This window comes from Rattus norvegicus, chromosome 1 (assembly GCF_021556685.1).
Source record: "Rattus norvegicus strain SHRSP/BbbUtx chromosome 1, alternate assembly SHRSP_T2T, whole genome shotgun sequence".
NCBI classification, from domain to species: domain Eukaryota; kingdom Metazoa; phylum Chordata; class Mammalia; order Rodentia; family Muridae; genus Rattus; species Rattus norvegicus.
The window spans coordinates 206,770,883-206,791,095 of record NC_141534.1 but is presented as its reverse complement, the minus strand read 5'-3'; the positions used below and the strand labels follow the sequence as shown (position 1 = coordinate 206,791,095).

At 48.4% G+C, this 20,213-nt stretch overlaps 1 protein-coding gene across 3 annotated transcripts in view; it reads right to left on the bottom strand.

The window, feature by feature from the left end:
- The window catches only part of Jakmip3 (janus kinase and microtubule interacting protein 3), a 121,500-nt gene that overhangs the window by 9,898 nt on the left and 91,389 nt on the right, over window positions 1-20,213 (bottom strand). For 2 of the 3 annotated variants that reach the window (XM_087577265.1, NM_001163277.1), the window contains 10 exon segments: window positions 19,426-19,524; window positions 18,181-18,279; window positions 18,046-18,099; window positions 14,914-14,979; window positions 14,149-14,217; window positions 13,985-14,062; window positions 11,696-11,899; window positions 10,614-10,679; window positions 8,656-8,728; window positions 7,191-8,147 (listed from right to left, as the gene is read on the bottom strand). In XM_087577265.1, coding sequence (XP_087433391.1) covers window positions 8,678-8,728; window positions 10,614-10,679; window positions 11,696-11,899; window positions 13,985-14,062; window positions 14,149-14,217; window positions 14,914-14,979; window positions 18,046-18,099; window positions 18,181-18,279; window positions 19,426-19,524 — 786 coding nt within the window. In that variant the 3' untranslated portion in view covers window positions 7,191-8,147; window positions 8,656-8,677. 3 annotated transcript variants of the gene reach the window in all.

The following is a 20,213-nucleotide window of genomic DNA, read 5'->3' as shown; positions in this document are numbered from 1 at the left end:
ACTTTATCAAAATTATAAGTTCTTTATGGCATGCTTTCAGGAGACTCAAGAGAAACAAAGGATTGGGGTGGGCATGGTGGGTAACACCTGTGATACCAACATAGAAAGCTGAGGCAAGAGAAATGCTGTGAGTTTGAGACCAGCCTGGGCTACATAGTGAGTGCCTGGGCTTCATAGCAAAATCCCCCCCCACCTCTCTCTCTCTCTCTCTGTGTGTGTGTGTGTGTGTGTGTGTGTGTGTGTGTGCGCGCGCGCAGGTGTATAAGGATGCATGGGTACATGTATGTGTATGTGTGATCAGAAGACAATCTCAGGTGTCATTCCTTAGGTACCACCCACTTATAATTTTGAGATGAGTTCTCTTATTGGCCGAAACTTAGGCTGGCCAGGGAATGATTTCCTGGGACCCACCTGTCTTGTCCCTCCACTGCTGTGGTGACAAATACGTAACCCAATACTTGGCTTCTTTTTTAAATGTGGACTCTGGGAATCAAGCTTAAGTTCTCTTGTTTGTACAGCAAGCTCTTTATCAAATAAGCCATCTCCCAATAAAGTCTGGTTAAGATAAAAAAAAGACATGAGGAAATGATTTGGAGATATATATGTATATATATATATATGGAAAACAAATGTATCTCGACTATATGTAAAAAATTATAATCACCACATTAGGTGGATATAGCAAGCAGCCCATTTTAAAAAGGGGTAAAATAAAATAACTGAAAAGAAACATTGCCAAAGAAAATATACGGATGGAAAATCAACACAAAAAATACATCTAGCTTTGTTAGTCATTAGAAAACTGCAAACTACAACCAAAATGAGATCGTGCAAGACTAACCATGCAAAGCACCACAGAGTAACAGGAGTGCTCTCCTGCATTGCCCATGGGAATACAGACATCAGTGCACAGCAGCACTGAACAGTTTCCTATAAAATTAAACATAGCATTGCCAGGCAATACAGAGGTTCCACCCTAGTTATTGTCCCAAGAAGAACGAAAACTCCCACTCATTAAAACTTGCACACAAGTCCTATGGTAGCTCTGCTCATAATTGCCCCAAACTGGAAGCAGACCTGATGACCTTCAGCTGGAGATGCTTCTAAATAAAAAGGGAATTCAGAGGAAAGCCAGGCCCTAGAGCTTCAGATTATGTGATTCTATTTATATAACTTGAAATGGCAACGCTTAAGGGAAGAAACAGACCAGGGCTACCAGGATATGCTGAGGAGCTGAATAATAAGTAGGTAAGGAGTGGGAGTGTCTGTCTGTCAAGATGGTGGTGGACAATGTGTCATGAAAATATCATAACCCAAAGAATTCTTACTGCACATCACAAACAGTAAACAGCATTACATGTGGAATTTTAAAAAATCAGATTGTGGGATAAAGAGAATACAGGCTGTCACCAAGGATCCCAAACATTAGGGACAGAACATAACTGTTCTGGGAGAGGAGGAGGGAGAAAGACTACCTGCATTACTGTGCTGACAGGCTTTATGTCAACTTGACACAAGCTATAGTCATCAAAAAGGAGGGAGTCTCAATTGAGAAAATGCCTTTATAACAGTGATATGGAAGTTTAAGCCAAATAAATCCATTCCTCTCCAATTGCTTTGGTTATGGTGTTCATCACAGCAATGGTAGCCCTGACTAAGCAGAATTGGTACCTGGATGGTGGGGTATTGCTGTGATAGTTCTGACCCATGTTGTTTGGGGGAGGATTGTGGAAGGACTTTGGAATGTTGGGCTAGAAAGGCCTTTGGGTGCTGAAAGCATGGTGAACTGTTCTGTGGGAGCTTAGAAGAAAAGAGTTTTGAGAAAACTGCAAATGATGGAGGCCTGACTTGTGAAGTACCAGGGGGAAGTTTGAGAGCTACACACTCTATCAGGAAGTATGTCTTTGTTGGAGTAGGTATGACCTTTTTGGAGGGGCTGTGTCACTGTGGGGGTGGGCTTTAAGGTCTCATGTATATATGCTTAAGTCTGACCAGAGTCAGTCTCTCCTGGCAGCAATGGATCAAGATGTGGACCTCTCGGTTCCTTCTCCAGCACCAGGTCTGCCTGGACATTACTATGCTTCCTGCCATGATGATAATGGATTGAACCTCTGAAACTGGAAGCCAGGCCCAGTGTTGAACCTTATAAGAGCTGTCTTGGTCATGGTGTTTCTTTGCAGCAATAGAACCCTAACTAAGATAAGCACCACTGAAGTGAAACTTTCGCTTTGCTGGGACAGTTGATGCTTGTTACTTGGAGCTGAGAAATTAGTAGTGACTAAGAAGAGACTTGCATCATTGATATGAAATCTTCTGGGAAGTATTTCCTGAGAGTAGGCCCACAGAAGCTGTGTTCCAGAGGCAGCTAAAGTTGTGCCTTGCACTGGCGGTCAAACTTGGTACTGTTAAAAGTTACTCTGGTTGTACTGGTTTTGAAGGCATGAAGGGGCCATGCAGAGCAGCTGAGGCTGCAAGAGGCCAGGGAAGGGCACTGTTTATGGTACAGCTGCAGTAGCATTTGAAGCCCCAGGATTGAAGGGGTCATGAAGAAAAGTTGAGGCTTGGCATCATAAAGAGAGCCCAGGAGAGGCTACTGATGAAAGTACAACCCAGTTGCAGCAGAGACCCCAGTAATTTGGAGGTGCCAGCACCATGGAGAGACAACTACCAATAGCAGCAGTGATGGAGTGGAGCTGGTCTGAGCCTAGAAGACATGCAGTATGTGCAGGAGAGAGTAGAGACAGAGATGTGACCCAACCCCCTCGAGGAGCCCAGACATTGGACATTGAGTTATTTACACAGTTGGAGTTTGGTTTTGATTAGATTTGATTGTGATTGTGCCCTGGCTCTTCCCTCTTGAAGTACAAAAGTCTTTCTTTCTCTCTTTCTTTCTTTCTTTCTTTCTTTCTTTCTTTCTTTCTTTCTTTCTTTCTTTCTCTCTCTCTCTCTCTCTCTCTCTTTCTTTTTCTCTCTCTCTTTCTTTTAAAGATTTATTTCTTTATTATATATAAGTATACTGTGGCTGTCTTCAGACACACCAGAAGAGGGCATCAGACCTCATTACAGATAGTTGTGAGCCAGCATGTGGTTGCTGGGATTTGAACTCAGGACCTCAGGAAGAAGTCAGTGCTCTTAACCACTGAGCCATCTCTCTAGCCAAGTACAAAAATACTTCACTTGAGCCCACAGTTGACTTTGAACTTGTAGGGAGATTTTGGATTTTAAAAGAGACTTTGGATTTTTTAAAAAACCAAATTTTAAAGTGTCTGGATCTGTAAAGACTATGGAACTTTTTAAGTTTACAAAATGTTCTATATTGTGATGTTTCTGTTAATGTGTGATCTTGGTGATAAACAAGAAAGGAAAGGTTGTGGCTTAAAAGGGATGTATTTGTGTGTCAAGTTGACAAGAGCAGCTGTGCTTACTAGTTTTATGTCAACTTGACACAAGCTAGAATCATCAAAAAGGAGAGAACCTCAATTTAGGGAATGCCTTCCTAAGATCAAGCTATGGGCAAGCCTGTGGGACATTTTCTTACTGTATCTTGGAGGGGGGCCCAATCAATTGTGAGTGGTGCCATCCCTGGGCTGGTGGTCCCGGGTTCCATAAGAAAGGAGGCTGAGCAAGCCATGAGGAGCAAGCCAGTAAGTAACATCCCTCCACGGCCTCTGCATCATCCCTGACCTTCGGGTTCTTGCTGTTTCAGTTCTGGTTCTGATTTTTTTTCATGATGAACTGACATGGAAGTGCAAGCCAAATAAACCTTTTTCTTCCCTAATTGCTTTTGTCATGGTTTTACCGCAGCAATAGCAACCCTGTCTAAGACAGTTTATTTAGGGGAAAAACATTTTGTGTGGACACCATAAGACCAAGGACTGTACACAGTACTGCATTCTCGGTAGTGATCTTGTGTCTTAGCGATTCTGAGATGACACACATACAGAACTGAACAATAAACAAATGAGTGCACAGTACGAGTCACATGCCCTACCACTGTCAAAGTAAGAGGTCAGAAACAGGAAAAGAGTGAGGTTAGAGTAAATCTGGCATTGTTGGTCTGAATCTGGGGGTGTGGTTAAGAATCTATGGCATTATAATAGCAACTGATAGATGATAGGTGGAGAGATAGAAGTCGGTAGAAATAATGGGGAAATATAAAAATAGCTAACACATTGTCTATGTCTATTACTGTCCAGATGAGGAGGAGCATCTGTGGGGGCCGGCCCTGCCATGCTCCCAGCACCTCTCACCTGCCCCGTTTTCCCTCCATCCTGGTCCTGTGTTTTTATCAGTCTGACACAAGCTAGAGTTATTTAGGAAGAGGAAACAACAACTGAGAAAATGCTCCCATAAAACTGGAGGAAGGCAAGCCTGTGGGGCATTTTCTTAATTATCGGTTGATGTGGGAGGGCCCAGATCATTGTGGATGCTGCCACCATCCGGCAGGCATGTAAGAAAGTAGGCTGGGAGCTGGAGAGATGGCTCAGTGGGTAAGAGCACTGCTTGCTCTTCCAGAGGACCCAGATCCCCAGCACCCACATGGCAGCTCACAACCATCCATTACTCCAGCTCTAGGGATCTAGCACCCCTGGCACTGACAGCATCAGGCATATGCTTTGTTCACATGCAAACATGTCAGTAAAACACTCATGCACATGAAAAAAATAGCAAAAAGGAAGAAAAGGAGGGGGAAAGAAAGGAAGGCTGACCAAGCTGGAAGGATTGAGCCACTAAACGCCACTCCTTCATGGCCTCTGTATCAGTTTCTGCCTCCTGGTTTCTGCTCTGCTTAAGTTCCTGTCCTGACTTCCTTGGATGGTGGACACTACATAAAATAAGCCCTTTCTTCTCAGGTTGCTTTTAGTCATGGTGTTTATCACAGCAATAGAAACTCTAATATATCCTTCATGTGGGAACTGTCCGGATTTAAGGCGCCGTAACTGCAAATCCCAGAGGTCTACCTGGCCACAAGTGTAGGAATGGTTGCAACCAATGGGACAGGCATATTCTGTCATCTAGGAGCCTTCCCAGGAACTTAGGGCTGTCTCCATAGGAAGATAGCATTGAGCAGACCTATGTCTACAGTCCTTCATCCAGCTACCAGCAACCTTTAAGGCCAGGCACCTAAGGATGTGAGATTGGGATTGTTCTGGCGAAGCAAGCCGAAAAAAATGAACAATCAAAAATAAACAAAAAACGTCACAGGCTTTTTAGGTACAAAGAGCACACAGTGGGACTTACATGGCCTGAGCCTCTGCAGCCTGTTGCTTAGTCACACAGTTTGCTTGATTGGAGTGCCCCCGTGTGGCTCATGCTGGCATTTCCTGTAGCTCTGAGCCAGGCAGCGTCCTGCTCCCTTCTAGAACTAGCCTTTGTGCCAGCTTTCTGACTGTGTCTATAGACACTAGAAGCCACAGAGGTCATACCGTGTCCTGAATAGGGGGTCTGGCCCACACTGAAGACCAGAGAATGACCTAAGACTTGCTCGTAAGAATATGTATTTGAATGTGACATAAAAGATGAATAAGTACCTCCTACCACCTGCTGAACAGACAGGTCCCACAATCTCATGAAACTTTTACACAGGCACATCTCTCCAGAACAAGGCTGTCTCCTGGAATTCTCCTGCATAGCCCCACCAGGGGAAATGCCCATCGCCCTGAGAAGAGGCTTGGTGGGAAGACATTCTTGCTGAGCGGTTCAGCATGCCACACAAAAGCCAGCTCACTGTCCATGGGGCACGCTAGTCTTCCTGACACCCTTGTTTAGATACTCAGATTGTGGGAAAGTCTCAGCATAGAGGGCTCAGCCTCAAGGGCCTCCTAGAGTGGAAAGATACTAGAGAGAGAGGGACACTGGGCCAACCCACAGTGCTCATGAGGAGAAGCATGTGTACTAGAGAATGTACTCTTTGGCTACTTGGCATTTCTCTTTTACTGTAGCTGAAAAGAGGGCTAGTCTCTACCACTCTAGAGCATGTGCTGGGTCTCCATATGTGACATTGTCTAAGCTCCAATGCCTGCCTTCATAAACTCCTGTCCCCTATGCTCAGCAATAGATTCCACCATGTTCCCTGGTAAGCTCTAGGCTCTGTTCAGTCAGTGCCAGGACAGGTGGCCTCACCAGGACCACTTAACAGGAAACCACAATACATTCTTAGGTGGTGGGATGTCTCTGATGAACAGGCCGTATTGGAGCCCTACTGCAAGCTGTAGATAGCCCTTGGTGTGAGAACTTGGAATTTCTGTGCTCTTCAAGCAAGCTCCATCCCTCAGAGGACACTGAAACATGCTACAGCAGGCCTTCATGTCCCAAGAGACACATACAGAGACAGTGGCTTCCCAATCCCAGAGAGCCTCAGAGTGTCTCTGGGAGTCTTTCCTCAGTTACCTCATCCCCACAATGGTCTTGCTGTGGCCCATAGGGGACCAAGCTCTTTTGATTTGCCACAGGGCCTGGAGCCAACAGGATCTTCCTGTCATGGGAATCTGTTCAAAACACAGTATAGCTAGGGCTCTGATCCCAGCTACTCAGAAGGCTGAGTCAGCAGGATCACGATTTCCACCCCTGGGGTTCAGACTGAGTTCCAAGCAACTTAATAGGGCATTGAGTGAAAATAAAAAATAGCTTGGGGTAGAGAATTTTCTCGAATGTGCCAGGCGCTGGGTTCATGTTAGGTGTGTAGTGGATTGTTTTTACCCAGACTGTTGCTGGTTCTGCCATCAGTGGGGACTGGGCAGGGTGGAGCACTCTGTATCACAGGGATGAGCTTCCAGTGTGTAGGGATGGGGACAAGGGTGCCCTGTGTTTATTTGATCACCACTGTACTGGGGACATGGAAGTTCCCACTGTGAGTGGGGTCTGGCTACCACGGATGAAGTAGAAAGCTTCTGTCCCAGTTTTACTAGTAGCAGGGTGGGGCTGGAATGTGCTAGCCATGGTAGCTTCCCCAGAGAGCGCTGGCATCTGAGTTAGCATGAACGGGGACAGTGAGGAGCCTATATCTCTGGGCAAAATCTAGAAATGGATGCAGGAGGCCCCCAGCCTATTATCCACATAGGCACTCCAGGCTCCTCTGGAGGGGAGACCTCGTTCACATCTCAAACAGCACATTTGATCAAGCTAAAATAGCAGGCTTCAAATAGTGCAGGAAGGAAGGCTGTCCCCAGTGGACAGATGTTGCCACCTACCTGTAGGCCACTGCACTGTGGCTACCATCCGAAGTTCATGGACCCTTAGGTTCATCTTCTCTTCTGGACCCTTTCTTATGTGCACAGGCTGTGGACGAAGCCATCTTAAGCTACCTTCATCACTGGCCCTTGTCACATGAGGCTCTCAGGCGAGGCTCATCTGCTGAGGGTCTTCTAGGCTAGGAGGGCCACAACTCCACCGTATTTTGGCTGTGCTTTGATCCACATTCTTCAAGGCCAGGCCTCTGTGTACTCATCCCATGTGCTCCCTGGCCTCTTCTCTGATCTTTCCACTGTGTTCCTGGCCAGCAGCTGGGGATAGGATTCTAGCCTTTGTGTCTGGGAGTAGGGTAGGCCAGCGGGAAGTCATGACTCTATCTGTCCTCACAGAGATGCCAATGTAACAGAACAAGGTTGGGCATGGGATGTGTCCAGCAGCAAGTGCTCAGGACCATAGTGAGTGTCACTACAGGGTGACACTCAGGGTCACCCCTGAGACCACAGCCTTCATCTTGCCATTAGGGGCAAGTCTGGGCATTCTGAGATCTTCTTCCAAGAGTACTGATGGTCACTATGGGAACGAGGGGTGTGTCCAGCGTGGGCTCCATCGCTCCACTGGCGGAGCAATCCTTACCCCTGCATGGCAGGGAACAAACATTACACATTGCTGTGATTGGGGCAGGGCCTACTTTCTGGGCTGAAAGTCACCAGCAGCCAAAGCTAGACTTCTCTTAGAGAAGCGCTAGCCAGCAAGACCAGTTCTAGTCCTGGCTCACCCCAAGTGGACAGTGGCTGCAGGCCACAGTGTTTTTGCCCTCATCCTCCACAAGGCGGGGCGCAGAGCCTGAACACTCCCGAGTCTTCAGTGTTGAAATGCAATTTCCCACACTTTCTCTGGCACCTGCTGCTCTCTGGTCCCGTTAGAGGACAAAGGTCCACCTTCGCCTTCGCAGAGGGCTAGAAAAAAGGCGGAAACAAGCACAGGGCTTAGTGGATGAAGGGAGATGGCAGAGGCCCCGAGATGAACGGTATCATTATGTCCCAAGTGTCCACACCTCTGAGCAGAGAGTGGTGACCAAGTGTGACCTTTGTGTGCAGCCAGAGCAGTGGCTCTACATTCGTACCATTCCTGTGATTGTAGGTGACCCAGTAACTTGGGGATATGAAATCTGAGCTACAGAGGACACAGAAAATTACAAAACCACCTTCTGCTGGCTATGAACACTGACTTCTGCACTGGGTGCATGTCGTGAGCGTGCCTTATACCCTCTCATGGACCTAGTGCCTGGAGGAGGGCTTCGGGTTTCTGAAGGGTGGGTAGGTTTTCAAGGAGCTTCTGGAAGACCCTGGAGTGGCATTTCTGCTTCCTTGACGGCAAGTAGGCAGCTGCCTGGGTGGCATGGTACACCACTGTCCCCCATAAAACGGAGCAGGACCAGGAAGTGCCGGTCTCTGATCTACTCACCAGTTCAGGGTGCCAAGAACAGCTATGACCAGAGAATGAAAGCTAGGGAGAAAAACAAGAACAAAAATAAAAACTGAAAAGGAAAGGGAGGGATGGAAAAAGACAGGAGAGAAAGAAAAAGAAAAGAGTTTTTAGCTTGTCTGGAAAGAAATGAACCAAGACCATAGAGAAGGGGGTCGTGGCCAGCTGGGGATCAGGCAAGGATGGGGTAGGTGCAAGAGGCCCAAGCTTAGGGTGACAATGCTACCCCAAATGGTGGTGGGGCACTAGGCACCACACAAAGGCTCTGCAAACTGAGCTTCTTGGAACCAGGGGTCTGTGGAGAGTCACTGAGCTGAGAATGACAGCACTGGAATGGGAGGGCAGTCCTAGTACCCAGCAAATACAAAGTACCATAGTTTGGTGGAGGTTTCTTTTAAACAACAAAATATACTGACACCCTGAGTAGATTTGACACTTTAAGAATTGGTTGGGTTGGGGGTGGGGCCAGACTAACTTGAAGAAAACCAAGCAATCATATTCAGGCACTTAGTTCAGTTTGAAAGCCCAGACACGGAATCTAACATTGCTCTACTGTTAATTCGAGCATGAGCCCTTGGACTAAGATACAAAATGAAACAAGTATATAGTCTGGGGACTACATTGCCACCTTAGGGATTTGTATTTATTTGATGGGCAAGTGGCCCATAGAGTAGACAGCCTGCTGGCCCAACAATGAGCTACCTAGCAGTCCCCAACTTGCCACTTGTCTCTAAACAGAGTGGTCATCTTTCTCCAGGATTCTACTCTCGGTAGATTGTCAGGTCAGAAATTATAACGTTAGAAGCTCAGGTAAACGTAAGACCATGTCCCTTCCCAACCTCGCTGGGTGCCTAGTGTGCACATCAGGTGTTTGCCCATGTGGCCAAGTTTGTAGGCGGTCCCTGTTGGTACCTTCTTTCACAGCCTATGCCCTGCTCAACTCTGAGGTCCTCTCTTCCTGGTAGATTTATGAATTTATGTGAGGTCTGCTGAACGGTGACAACAAGTGTCCCACAGATGACAATCTTTGTCATGGTTAAGGCAAGATGGCCTGGCTGAAATGGCCAGCTGCTGGGGACTGTTGTGCAGAGAACAAGGAACACCTTCAGGCTCTGGCTAAGACTGGTGAGGAGGTGGTCTAGAGGGTGTCCTGCCCAAGCACTGCTTCCTATTCTCCCAGAAGGAATAAGGCTGGCAGATCGGTCCCACAAGCCACCTCCTGTGACTGGTCATGTGAATGGGATCTGTCCCACGGGAAGGAACAATTACAAGACTCAAGAAAGCACCTGACTCGAGAAACCTGGAAACCTGCCCCAAATCACAGAGGATATGGACTTCCCCGAAATGAATGCACGGCAACCCACAGGGGTCAAGTTTTCTAGGCACACACTTTCCACTTGGTCTGGGGAGTCGTGGGTCTGTCGATACCAGTGAACAGAGGCCCTGCACCCCAGGCTGCAGACACAGGGTCTGGAGAAAGTTTTTGAGCAGGCACACTAGCATCTCTGGTACTGGAGACACTTCCTGGGGACCAGGGTCAAAATGTCCCTGTGCCCTAAGAGCAGCTCTTGGGGATCATGGTCTGTGTTTCAGGAACTTTATCTTCAGACAGCCAAGCGTGATGAGCCTGGAAGGTTAAACCCTTCTGTACCATACAAGGCACCAGCATGAACCAGGTCGCTGGTTCAACATATGGGTCTAAAGGGGAAACTGAGGCAGCACAGAGGCTACAGGGTGAAGCTGTGTGAAGCTCAGTGAAGGGGCTCCTGGCTCTGGCCCAGTGGGCTCCTTTTGTTTGTCTCCACTCTACTTTGCGTGGGTCACTCTGCACGCCAGACCTCAGCTCAGAGGCCTGAGCTTGAGTTCTTGTAACGTGATGTCAGGCAAACCCAAGTTCCCTCCCTGCAGCTGCACCCTCCCCCATTCATTTGCTTTACCTTTTCTTCCAGCTCCTTTATTTGTCTCTTCTGGGTTTCTATTCTTTCTTCTAACTCCTTAATTCTCTGCAACATTAAAAGAAGGAAGATATTCAATAATCAGAGGACTGGGTGTACCAATTATAAAAGGGTCAAGGTTTCCCCTCACTTATTTGGTGGACAATATCCCACAAAGCTGTGTTGGTCCAGCCCTGAGCTGCTTTGTGGTCACCAGCTCACCACATCTATTGAGAGAGAGAAAGAGAGAGAGAGAGAGAGAGAGAGAGAGAGAGAGAGAGAGAGAGAGAGAGAGAGACCTTCCCCACTTCTCCTGTGATGGGACCTGTGTCCTCTGAGTTGGTCAAGTCAGAAACTACAGTGTTTAAGTGAAAGAGCGAGGAATTATCCTACTGTCCTTCCCAGGACTGTTAGACAGAGCATCAGGCAACCAGCTGTTAGAACTATCAACTAGAAGACTTCCTTCTGAGGCTGAGGCCTGGGGCCTTGGAAGCAGCTGAGTGACAATGACAGCCCATTGATGGAGCAAGAGGATGGGGTGAACTTCCTCTCCCTGATTACCCAGGAGCCCAAAGGGACCTCTGGTGGGTTCATGAGTAAAGGGGCTACAGGCACATCCAAGTAGTCGATAAGCCCTGTCAGAGGCCTACTGACCATCATGGGAAAGTAGCATTCAGTCTGGTGGTTTATCGAAATCTGCAGTCCAAGATCTTTTGGGTTTAGGATAGCCTGGCTTGGGCTGTGTCCATAGAATCTGCTTTCAGGCCAATTCCATACAGGCAGACACTGCGACTGCCATAAACAACAGGGCTGGGTAATGGTCGTTCTGCTGCTGTCCACAGACAACACTCTGACCATCAGGGGACAGCATCTTGTGGAAAACGTGGAAGGCAGGAGTCCATGGAGCTGCCATTCAAAGGCTTAGGCAACACAGCTGCCAGGCTAGGAGCTAGTTAGGGAGGGTTGTGGACTGAGTGTGAAAGGGTGTGGTCAGTCACCGGTCACCGGTCACCGGAGGGCACAGCTGTTGGACCTGTGGGAAGCTCCCCCAACCCCCCACCCCGGACAAGCCTCTATCCCAGCACCTGCTGTGCGATCTGTAGCAGCTCCATGCGCTCTCTCAGGATCTGTGCATCTCGCTCTCGCAGCTCGCTCATGACCTGACGCTTCCACTGCTCCACGGCCACCTTGAGCTTCTCACGCTCTTCTTCCGACAGCAGCTCGGCCACTTTGGCCCCGGCCTCCTGTTGCAGGGCATCATACAACATGGCTTCCAGCTCCAGGATGTGCTGGGAACAGGAGACAGGCATCAGCCCTTCCCTTCCTCAGGAGTGGGCCCACCATCTCCAGGGTGGACAGCCCTGCCTCTCAGCAGGGGTCCTAATGGGGAGAGCATACGCCCCCTAGAAGAGCTGAGGACAAACACCAGCCAAGACTCCCTGCTGATGTCCTCCAGTGTGCTTATGTTCCTGCATCAGCTGCTGCTGGGAGAAAAGGGGACTTTAAGGAAATCAGAACCCCACTATATTAGCATTTGTTTGGTGTCGTGGATATCAGGGATTTTAGGCAATAACTCTGTCCATGAGTTATTGGTCAGATCCAAGCTCTGAACACCAGCCTTTTAAAAACAAATGTGATTACAAGTGGCTTAGAATAAACATCGCAGAGGCTTCACATACCCCTGCTAGTGAGAATTTTTATTCTGGACTTTGTTTACAGACAAGAATATACCACAGGATGTGCCATAGGCCGCCAGAGGGACTGTTACTGCCTTTAGGTAGCCTATAGCCTGCTTACTGTCCTTAACTAGCAATGACCCTAGAGTAAATGTCACCACCATCTGACATACAGCCTTCTGCAACCCTGGGGAAAAGATAATAGCCCTTCCCTTCCTCAGGAGTGGGCCCACCATCTCCAGAGTGGACAGCCCTGCCTCTCAGAATTGCCGTTTAATTCCCCTAACAATTGCAGGAGGAAGAAATGAACATCCTTACTTGCCACAAGGGCCAAAGCCACCAGACTCAGATCTCCTGTTAGTGAGTGACCGAGAAGGCCAAGCTCAGGGCTGTCATGCTCCAACTCCCACACCTGTCCTCAGCCACACCTCAGACCACTGGATGCTCTTCCTGAGCTACTGCCATCTGTGCCTCTCTGTGCCTTTAAGGACTCTCAACTGGACAAGACAAAGCCCTCAAGATAACTATTCTACACAAGTGTAACTAACTCCTAGAAAGTATATGCAGGCTTTGGTTTCCCTAGGAAGTCTTAAGAATTGAGCATTAAGTGTCCCTGTTAAATCAACTCTCATTCAACACTTGAGTGAGTTCAATGTCCTTCTTGGAATAGAAAGGTTAATAAATGTTCCAGTGAAACTCAGGTTTACAGGCAGATGCCAGCAAGGACTGCTTGTCAGAACGGAGGCGAGCTACCTAGTCTGGAAGTGGTTTGACTGTGCCTCTGGAGGGCTTGTGCTGGGACCTTGATTCTGAGCATAATGGTACTAAGGTAGTGGAACCTTTAAAAGCCTATGGAGACCATTTAGTCATCAGGATACTGACCTTAGAAGGAACCAGTGTGGTTCTCTGGGACTCAGAAGTGGAAAGCAATCCTGACCTCCAAATCCCTTTGGCTGGCTGCCTTCTGTGAGCTTTCCTTTCCCCAGACACTCTTACAATGTTGGAATACAAGCCAATTCCTCACCTGACCCCAGAAGATGCACTTCCCCAATTTTGGACTTTCAGGCTCCAGAACCTGACTTCTTTACACATTACCTAATCTCGAGTATTTTTTTTTTCCAATAGCATCAGAATGCAGACTAACAGGTAATCATGAAGCATTTGGGGCTTTCAATGTTATCTTTAAATAGGATATTCCCTTTAGGTTATGACTCTCCAAAGAATGACCAGATACACACCACAGGTCAAACTTGCATTTCTCCAAGTTTCAGACGAACAAAGGGAGGGTCTCCAGTGGAACTGTGCTTCCTGTGAACATCTAGCTGTCTTCAGTTAACTCTTACATGCACTGTGCTCTTGTTAATTGTTTTTTTTCCCTTTTTTCAGAGCTGGGGACCAAACCCAGGGCCTTGTGCTTGCTAGGGCACTGAGCTAAATCCCCAACCCCAATTGTTATATCAACTAACTTAATGTATCTACTAGTCCTCAGTGTGCCTACACTCTTGTATCCAAGAGTCCTCTTGTGCTTGCACACCATAAGTTTTTGCTGGATGAGCAGCAACATGTTTTCTGAACTCAGACTGGCAGAGAGTGACCCCACAGAGTCTTGGTGCCTCCTCAAAACTCCGAGACTGGCCACAGGTCTCTGAGATATTCACTAGGGTGGGTAAGCAGGCAGATGTCTGCCACTGCTCTCACCTTGTGGGCTTGGTCCAGGGCTTGCTTCCTGTAATCCAGCTCCTCATCCAGGTAGCCTTTCTGCTTACTGAACAGCTCCTGAAACACAGAGGGCCAAGCCTAGGCCTCAGGCATTCAGACCTGGTGACATCAGCTTCAAGGGCACTTCGGGAGATTCCACTGACCTTCTCGCTCTCCAGATCTACCATTTTCCGCTGTAGTGCTGACTCCGTCTCTTCAATCCTCTGGAGCCACTAGGCACAAACACAGTAAACAGGTGACAGTGATTAGCACCTCCCATATGAATATCAATGTCAAACACCCCCCCACACACACACACATACCCAACACCAAGGAGAAGGCCTAAAAGAAGATCGAGGGAGGCCAGCTAAGAAACCGGAGTTAGAAATGAGCAGGCATTGTGGGCTCTAGGTACCCAGCCCAATCCAGAACCCAGCACCCATCCCGCCTGACATTCAGAATGCCTGGTACTCCTGATTTCCCTAGGAGAGAAGGGTCAATTTGTTTGCTAGGGTCCCCTTTTCCTGCACGGGTGTAGGTCTAAGTAAGTATTAATGGTGGCCTGCTAAACAAGTCTAGGCTGGGGCCAGAACCAGGATGAGGCTGGGAGACCAAAGAGAATTAGATAGGGAACCAAGGAACACCATCAGTTTTTATAAGCTCAATCTAATTCTGGAGGGAGGTTGGGTGGAAGGCTACATTGGGGAGTGTCTTTGGGAGAAGGTGGTGTCAGAGGTGTTTGGGCCAGTGTTTGAATCTTTACAAAGGCACATGGTACAGCTGTATAACCTGTCTGGGCCAGTTTCCCTAGACAGACAAGAAAGACCTAGGAGACCATGCTCTCCCTGAAGGCCCTCCTCCCAGGTCCCAGGGAGAGAATCTACCTACAGGAGCTTGGCCCTCTCCCAGATATCCAGAAAGTCCGTTACCTTTTCTGCCAAGGTCAGGACTGTCCTGGCTTGAATGACAACCACTTGTTCCTCATTGGTCAGATTCTGTGTGCAAAAGCAGAACAGAGTCAGAATCAGAGGTGGGGGTGGGGTAGGGGTGGGTGGCAAATGGATGTGGGTTGGGGTTATTGCTAAAGGTACTTTTACTCTGTCACCTTCTGGATCTCTGATGCCCTTTGTCCCCACCTCGTCTATTCTGGGGCACTGCCCATATCAACCCTCACCATCAGACCATCCAAAGTCTAAGTGAATCAGCTCTTGGGGCAGCCTAGCCAGCAGGTAGGCATTTTGGAGTCATGTTTCTCTGGCCTGCCCTGCCCCAGTCTTAGAGCCAGCACTAGGAACGTGCAGCCATGTTGAAGACCAAGTATCCATGGCTGTGAAGTGATCCCAGTGTCTGTGGGGTGTTTGTTTTTGCCTTTTTCTACATTCATGTTTTGTTCCCAAAGGGCCTCTAGGTGGTCCTAAACAGCGGGATTTGTCTGGCCTGGGGGTCCTCTCTGGATGTAGTCAGCCACACATTCACACTCAGAGGAAGACTGATGGAGTACCAGATGTGGCTCCCCAGCCCCTATGTGAGATGAACAAGAGGAGAAGGAGGCATGGCCAGCTAAGGCTAGAAGAGAGGAGCCCGGCTCTACCCCTAGCATTTCCATGATTGCGTCATCACTTAGGGATCTTCCCTCCTAGGTGAGCTCCAGAAAGGCTCCGGGTGCCTCTTTCCTTCCCCCAACCCCCAAGTCTGAGCAAGATTCCTCACAGGTGACCATTCTGACAGGAAATAGGCAGGTGGCTGTGCTCCCTGGGATGGGCAAGGAAAGGGGCAGCCTCACCTCCCAGTGCTGGGCCTCAGTGTTTTTAGTCCTCCACCCCTGCTCTTCTCCCTCCTTATCCCTCTGCTCCTCCTCTTCCTCGCTTATCCTCATCCCTCCTACTCTTCTTCATTCCTCATGTTCTAGAAGCCCTTTGAGACTTGGAGAAGCTCATTCTCCTAAGGGCTGGGTGACTGTAGTTTTGTCTGCTGGTCAGAAACACGAATGTTGGGGAGGCTGAACAAAGTAGTTTCAAGGTGTTTGAAGGGTCTACTTGGATGTATCAAAGCAAGCTGATACATTTTTGGGTAATGCAGTCTGACCCTCTGACCCCTGGAGGTCTTGTCCCGATGCCCTTCTTTGTCAGAACCCTATTTAATCAGCCTACAACCCTCTCTTCTCTGGGTGACAGCAGGGTGTGAGTGCAGCATCCTGAGCTGAGCTGCACACCCTCTCTTCTCTGGGTGACAGCAGGGTGTGAGTGCAGCAGCCTGAGCTGCATCATCTGCAGTGAAGGATGGGATTCCATTCTAATCCTGTTGGATTCTCCACTCTGCCCCTGGTATCCTGGCTCCTGAGGGACATGCAGCTGGTGGGAAATGCTCTGGGATTTTGTGCGTAGCAGCCATGACACTTATGTGCTCAACTATGACGATGACAGTCACCTGGTTCCTCACGAGCAGGGCCACTGAACATTTCCAGACAGGACTCACAAGCTCAGGGTCTCTGCACAGTACAATGTTGTGACAACTGCAGTTAGAATTTGGCCCATTGGTAGGAACTGCTGGGGTCTCCTAAGTGTGAGATCTGGTCATATTCCCTTCAGTTACCATCCTTCTCTGACATACTGGTCTGAGAGTGATCTCAGGGGCTGTGTGATGACCCTAGGGCAATCATGCGAATGGTGCTTTTAAGTAAGCAGCTACTGGGTTAAAGAAGGGCCTTGGCCCATATCTGGGTGGGACCATCAGCTTAGCTGCCATTATATCAGCTCTGTAACTTTCTGAGGCCTCAGTTTCACTAGTTGGAAACCAGAAGTTAGATTCCATGACAGAACTTATACCTAAGATTAGACCTCAGGGTACAAGGTCCCATAGCTATCCCTGCTATGGAACTGGGCTTTGCCACCGTTGCTGTAATGGAGCCACCAAGAGTGAACACAGCCATCAGGGAGTTCCCTGAAGGCATTTCTCCCTACTCTGCCACTCAATGCTTCCCAAGAGGTGAGTAGATAAAGAGAAAGGATCCTATCAACACCAAACCTCACATAGGAGAAGTGGCAGAGATCAACAAGTACGTGATAGTGTGTGGAGGATAGACAGATAAGTAGATGGAGGATGGAGGAAAGAAAGGAGAAGGTAGAGGGAGGGAAGAAGGGAGGAAGAGAGAGAGGACTGATGGAGGATGGAGGAGTAGAATTAAAATGGATGTCTGGATAGATGAATGTCTGGATAGATGGATGGATAAGTGGATGGATAGATGGACAGATAGATGGATAGATGAATGGATAGATGTATAGATAGATAGATAGATAGATAGATAGATAGATAGATAGATAAAAGGTGGATACATGGGGGATGGTAGGCAGAAGATGGATGAAAAGATAGATTGATGATGGAGAAGGAATTGGTGGGTAGATGTCAGCAAAGATTGGCTGGATAGAAATGTATGGATGAGTGGAAGATGTACATATGTATGTATGTATGTATGTATGTATGTATGTATGTATGTATGTATGTAGATGGTTGACAGAGAAGGAAATGTGTGGAAGAAAGGAAGAAAGGAAGGAAGGATAGGAGGTATGGTGAAGGGTTGAATTCACTTTGTCTACTTAGTAATTAATAGTCTTTTCAGGAGTTGCTGCAGAAATTGGAACTTTTCTCCAAATGAGATTTAGAGATTACCTATGGGTAGACTCTGCTTCTGTCCTCAAATCACAGAATTGAGAATCCCAGTGATCCTGGGATGCCTAAGAGCAATGCTCCCCCAAACCAGCACCCTGTGGTCACATCACAGAAGTGCTATGATAGCAAGAGGGTCTAGAAACAAAGCATCCATGACTGGAAGTAACGAGAACTAGAAGACTAGGCCCCAGGGCTTTAGAAGCAATGAGTCAACATCAAATTTTCCCAAATGCAGGGGTCCATTCTGAGCAGGCTCTTCACCTCAGGAAAGGTCTTTGTCCAGGGTAGCCTATGGTGGGATTGGGCTGTGCTCAAGGGGCCCCTGGGCTGAGGGCTGGGCTGGGGTGGTCAGCATGAAGAGGCATGCACAAGTCAGGAGAGCAACATACACTTACGGCGTTATCCCCCAGGATATCCAGCTTCTTCATCAGCTCTGTGACCAGGATGTCCTAGGAGAAAAACAGAGGGACAGGAGGATATGTGAGTGGCAGATAGGTAGACCATGGAAGGGAAGGAGGAGAGAGCCTTACCGTTACACCTTCAGCCTCACAATACACCTGCAGGGGGCTCTTCCCATCCACAAAAGGAGTATGGTGGAAGTTGATGGCTGGGGACTTCCTCTCTCTCTCCTAAGACAAAGAACAGAAGGCTGGGCATGGCAGGGTTGGGCTGTTCTCATCCTATCTCCTCCCCTCCCAGTGCTGGGGCCAGGGGAGCACTAAGACCATCCCCTGAAGAGTTAAGGTGATGTTGTTCAAACTCAACTCTAGTGGAGTCCTTGGGCAGAAATGTCCATGGACTTGCCCAGAAGATTATCCTTGTGTGCTTGCTGCCCCAGGTAGTAGGATGCTGGCTGTATGGAGTCCTGCCCATGTGGTTTACTGGGACCCATCCCAGGGTTCACTTGCTCATCCATTCCCAAGCACCAGGAAGTTTGAGAAGGCTTAGAGGACAGGCCTCAGGTAGAGCCACCCATGGGACTGGCAACAATAGCACTGGACGAGGCAACTGATAGCGCTCATGGACCTTATACAGAGGATACACACAGGGGCCCAGGACTCATGGAGGACAGTCAGATTCATAACCCTCCAGCACAAAGAAAGGTGTGTGGGAGGACTCTGAGCAGTGAATCCATGTGAACTTGGTATCCAACAGGCTTTCTGCCAACTGGACTGAGATGGAGGACACAGGATTGTGTAGGAATGTCCATCAAGGATGTAAGAACTTCCCTAGCTATATTGAGCCACACTGCCCATCCATTCTCACAGTGAAAGGTGACATAGTGACACCACTCCCCAAGTCCAGCTTGACCTTCTCCCAAGGATCTCTGTCTCTCCCACTCTGTAGGTAATAGCAGAGGTCACAGACCAGGGGCAGCAGGGCAAAGTTGAAGGGCGCCTGACCACTGCATGGTACCTCTGCCCCACTAAGAGACTTCTACAAACAAGAATGAATGTCCACTGGGCTGTACTAGGCCTGGGCACTGGGGGGCACAGTGCTTTGCTGAGGTCACAGGTCTAGAAGCTATCCTGGGATTTCATTTGTTTGTTTGTTTGTTTTCCTCTACAGCAATACCTTCTTGCTTGTCCCCCTCACTCCTACCCCAGGTGACCTCACTCTATCCACCTGCCCCATCTTCCTGGGAGCTACAGTTGACCCCATGTGGTCTTTGGGTTTCTATTCTTAGACTCACAAGAGCTGAGAGGTTAGAGAAGAGGAGCCCAGCTCATGGCCCTGTGGCCTACCTACTGGGGTAACCCACCTCCCTAGCCTACCTCGAGCTCCAGGATCCTGAATTCCAACAGCTCATTCTGGTCTTTTGCATCCTGGACCTCATGCTTCAGCCGCGCCTCCTCCGTCTCCATTTGTTTTATCTGAAAAATAGGAAGTGGACGAGGTGAGAAGTCATCTGATTCTCTCAAGAGAATGCAGACCAGGTTTCTGGACGGCCGTTTGTTTCTGTGAGAAAAGGGCACTTGCACAGTACAACAGGGCTGCCCAGGGAGACAGACTCAACAAAGGTGGAGCAGGAAGGAAGCTATTGAGGACATTGTCCCTGTGCAGTTGCTGGAGCTCAGGCTGGTCTAAGGCCCAGGGGAAGAGTGAATGCGTATGTGGTTACCTGGCCACATTCCAGATTTAAAGTACAAAATTCATGTGTAATGTAATGGCACTAGCAATAAATGGACCAGATGTAGTGTCCTGCCTTCCTGAGAGTGAAGACACGGGACCCGTATGTAGTTCAGTGTTAAGTGTCCAGGTACATGCTTAGCACGCACAAGGCCCTGGGTTTGATTGCTGGCATCACAAAACAAGAAGCAAAGGTTAATACAGTATCTGCCATTCATGGTTTACATTCTCAGCAACTCCATGAAGATAGATGTCCACTGTAGAGCAGACAGCGATATCCACTTCTCCCTGAACTGAACTTTGAGATCTGTAAGCCTGTTCTAATATGGAGAGCGTCAGTGTGGACGGATATCCTGTAAGTGAGCCAATTCAGCCATCACTAGATCTTTCCACAGGAAGTGGAGGGTCTTGGGCTCCTACAGGGTGAACCGCA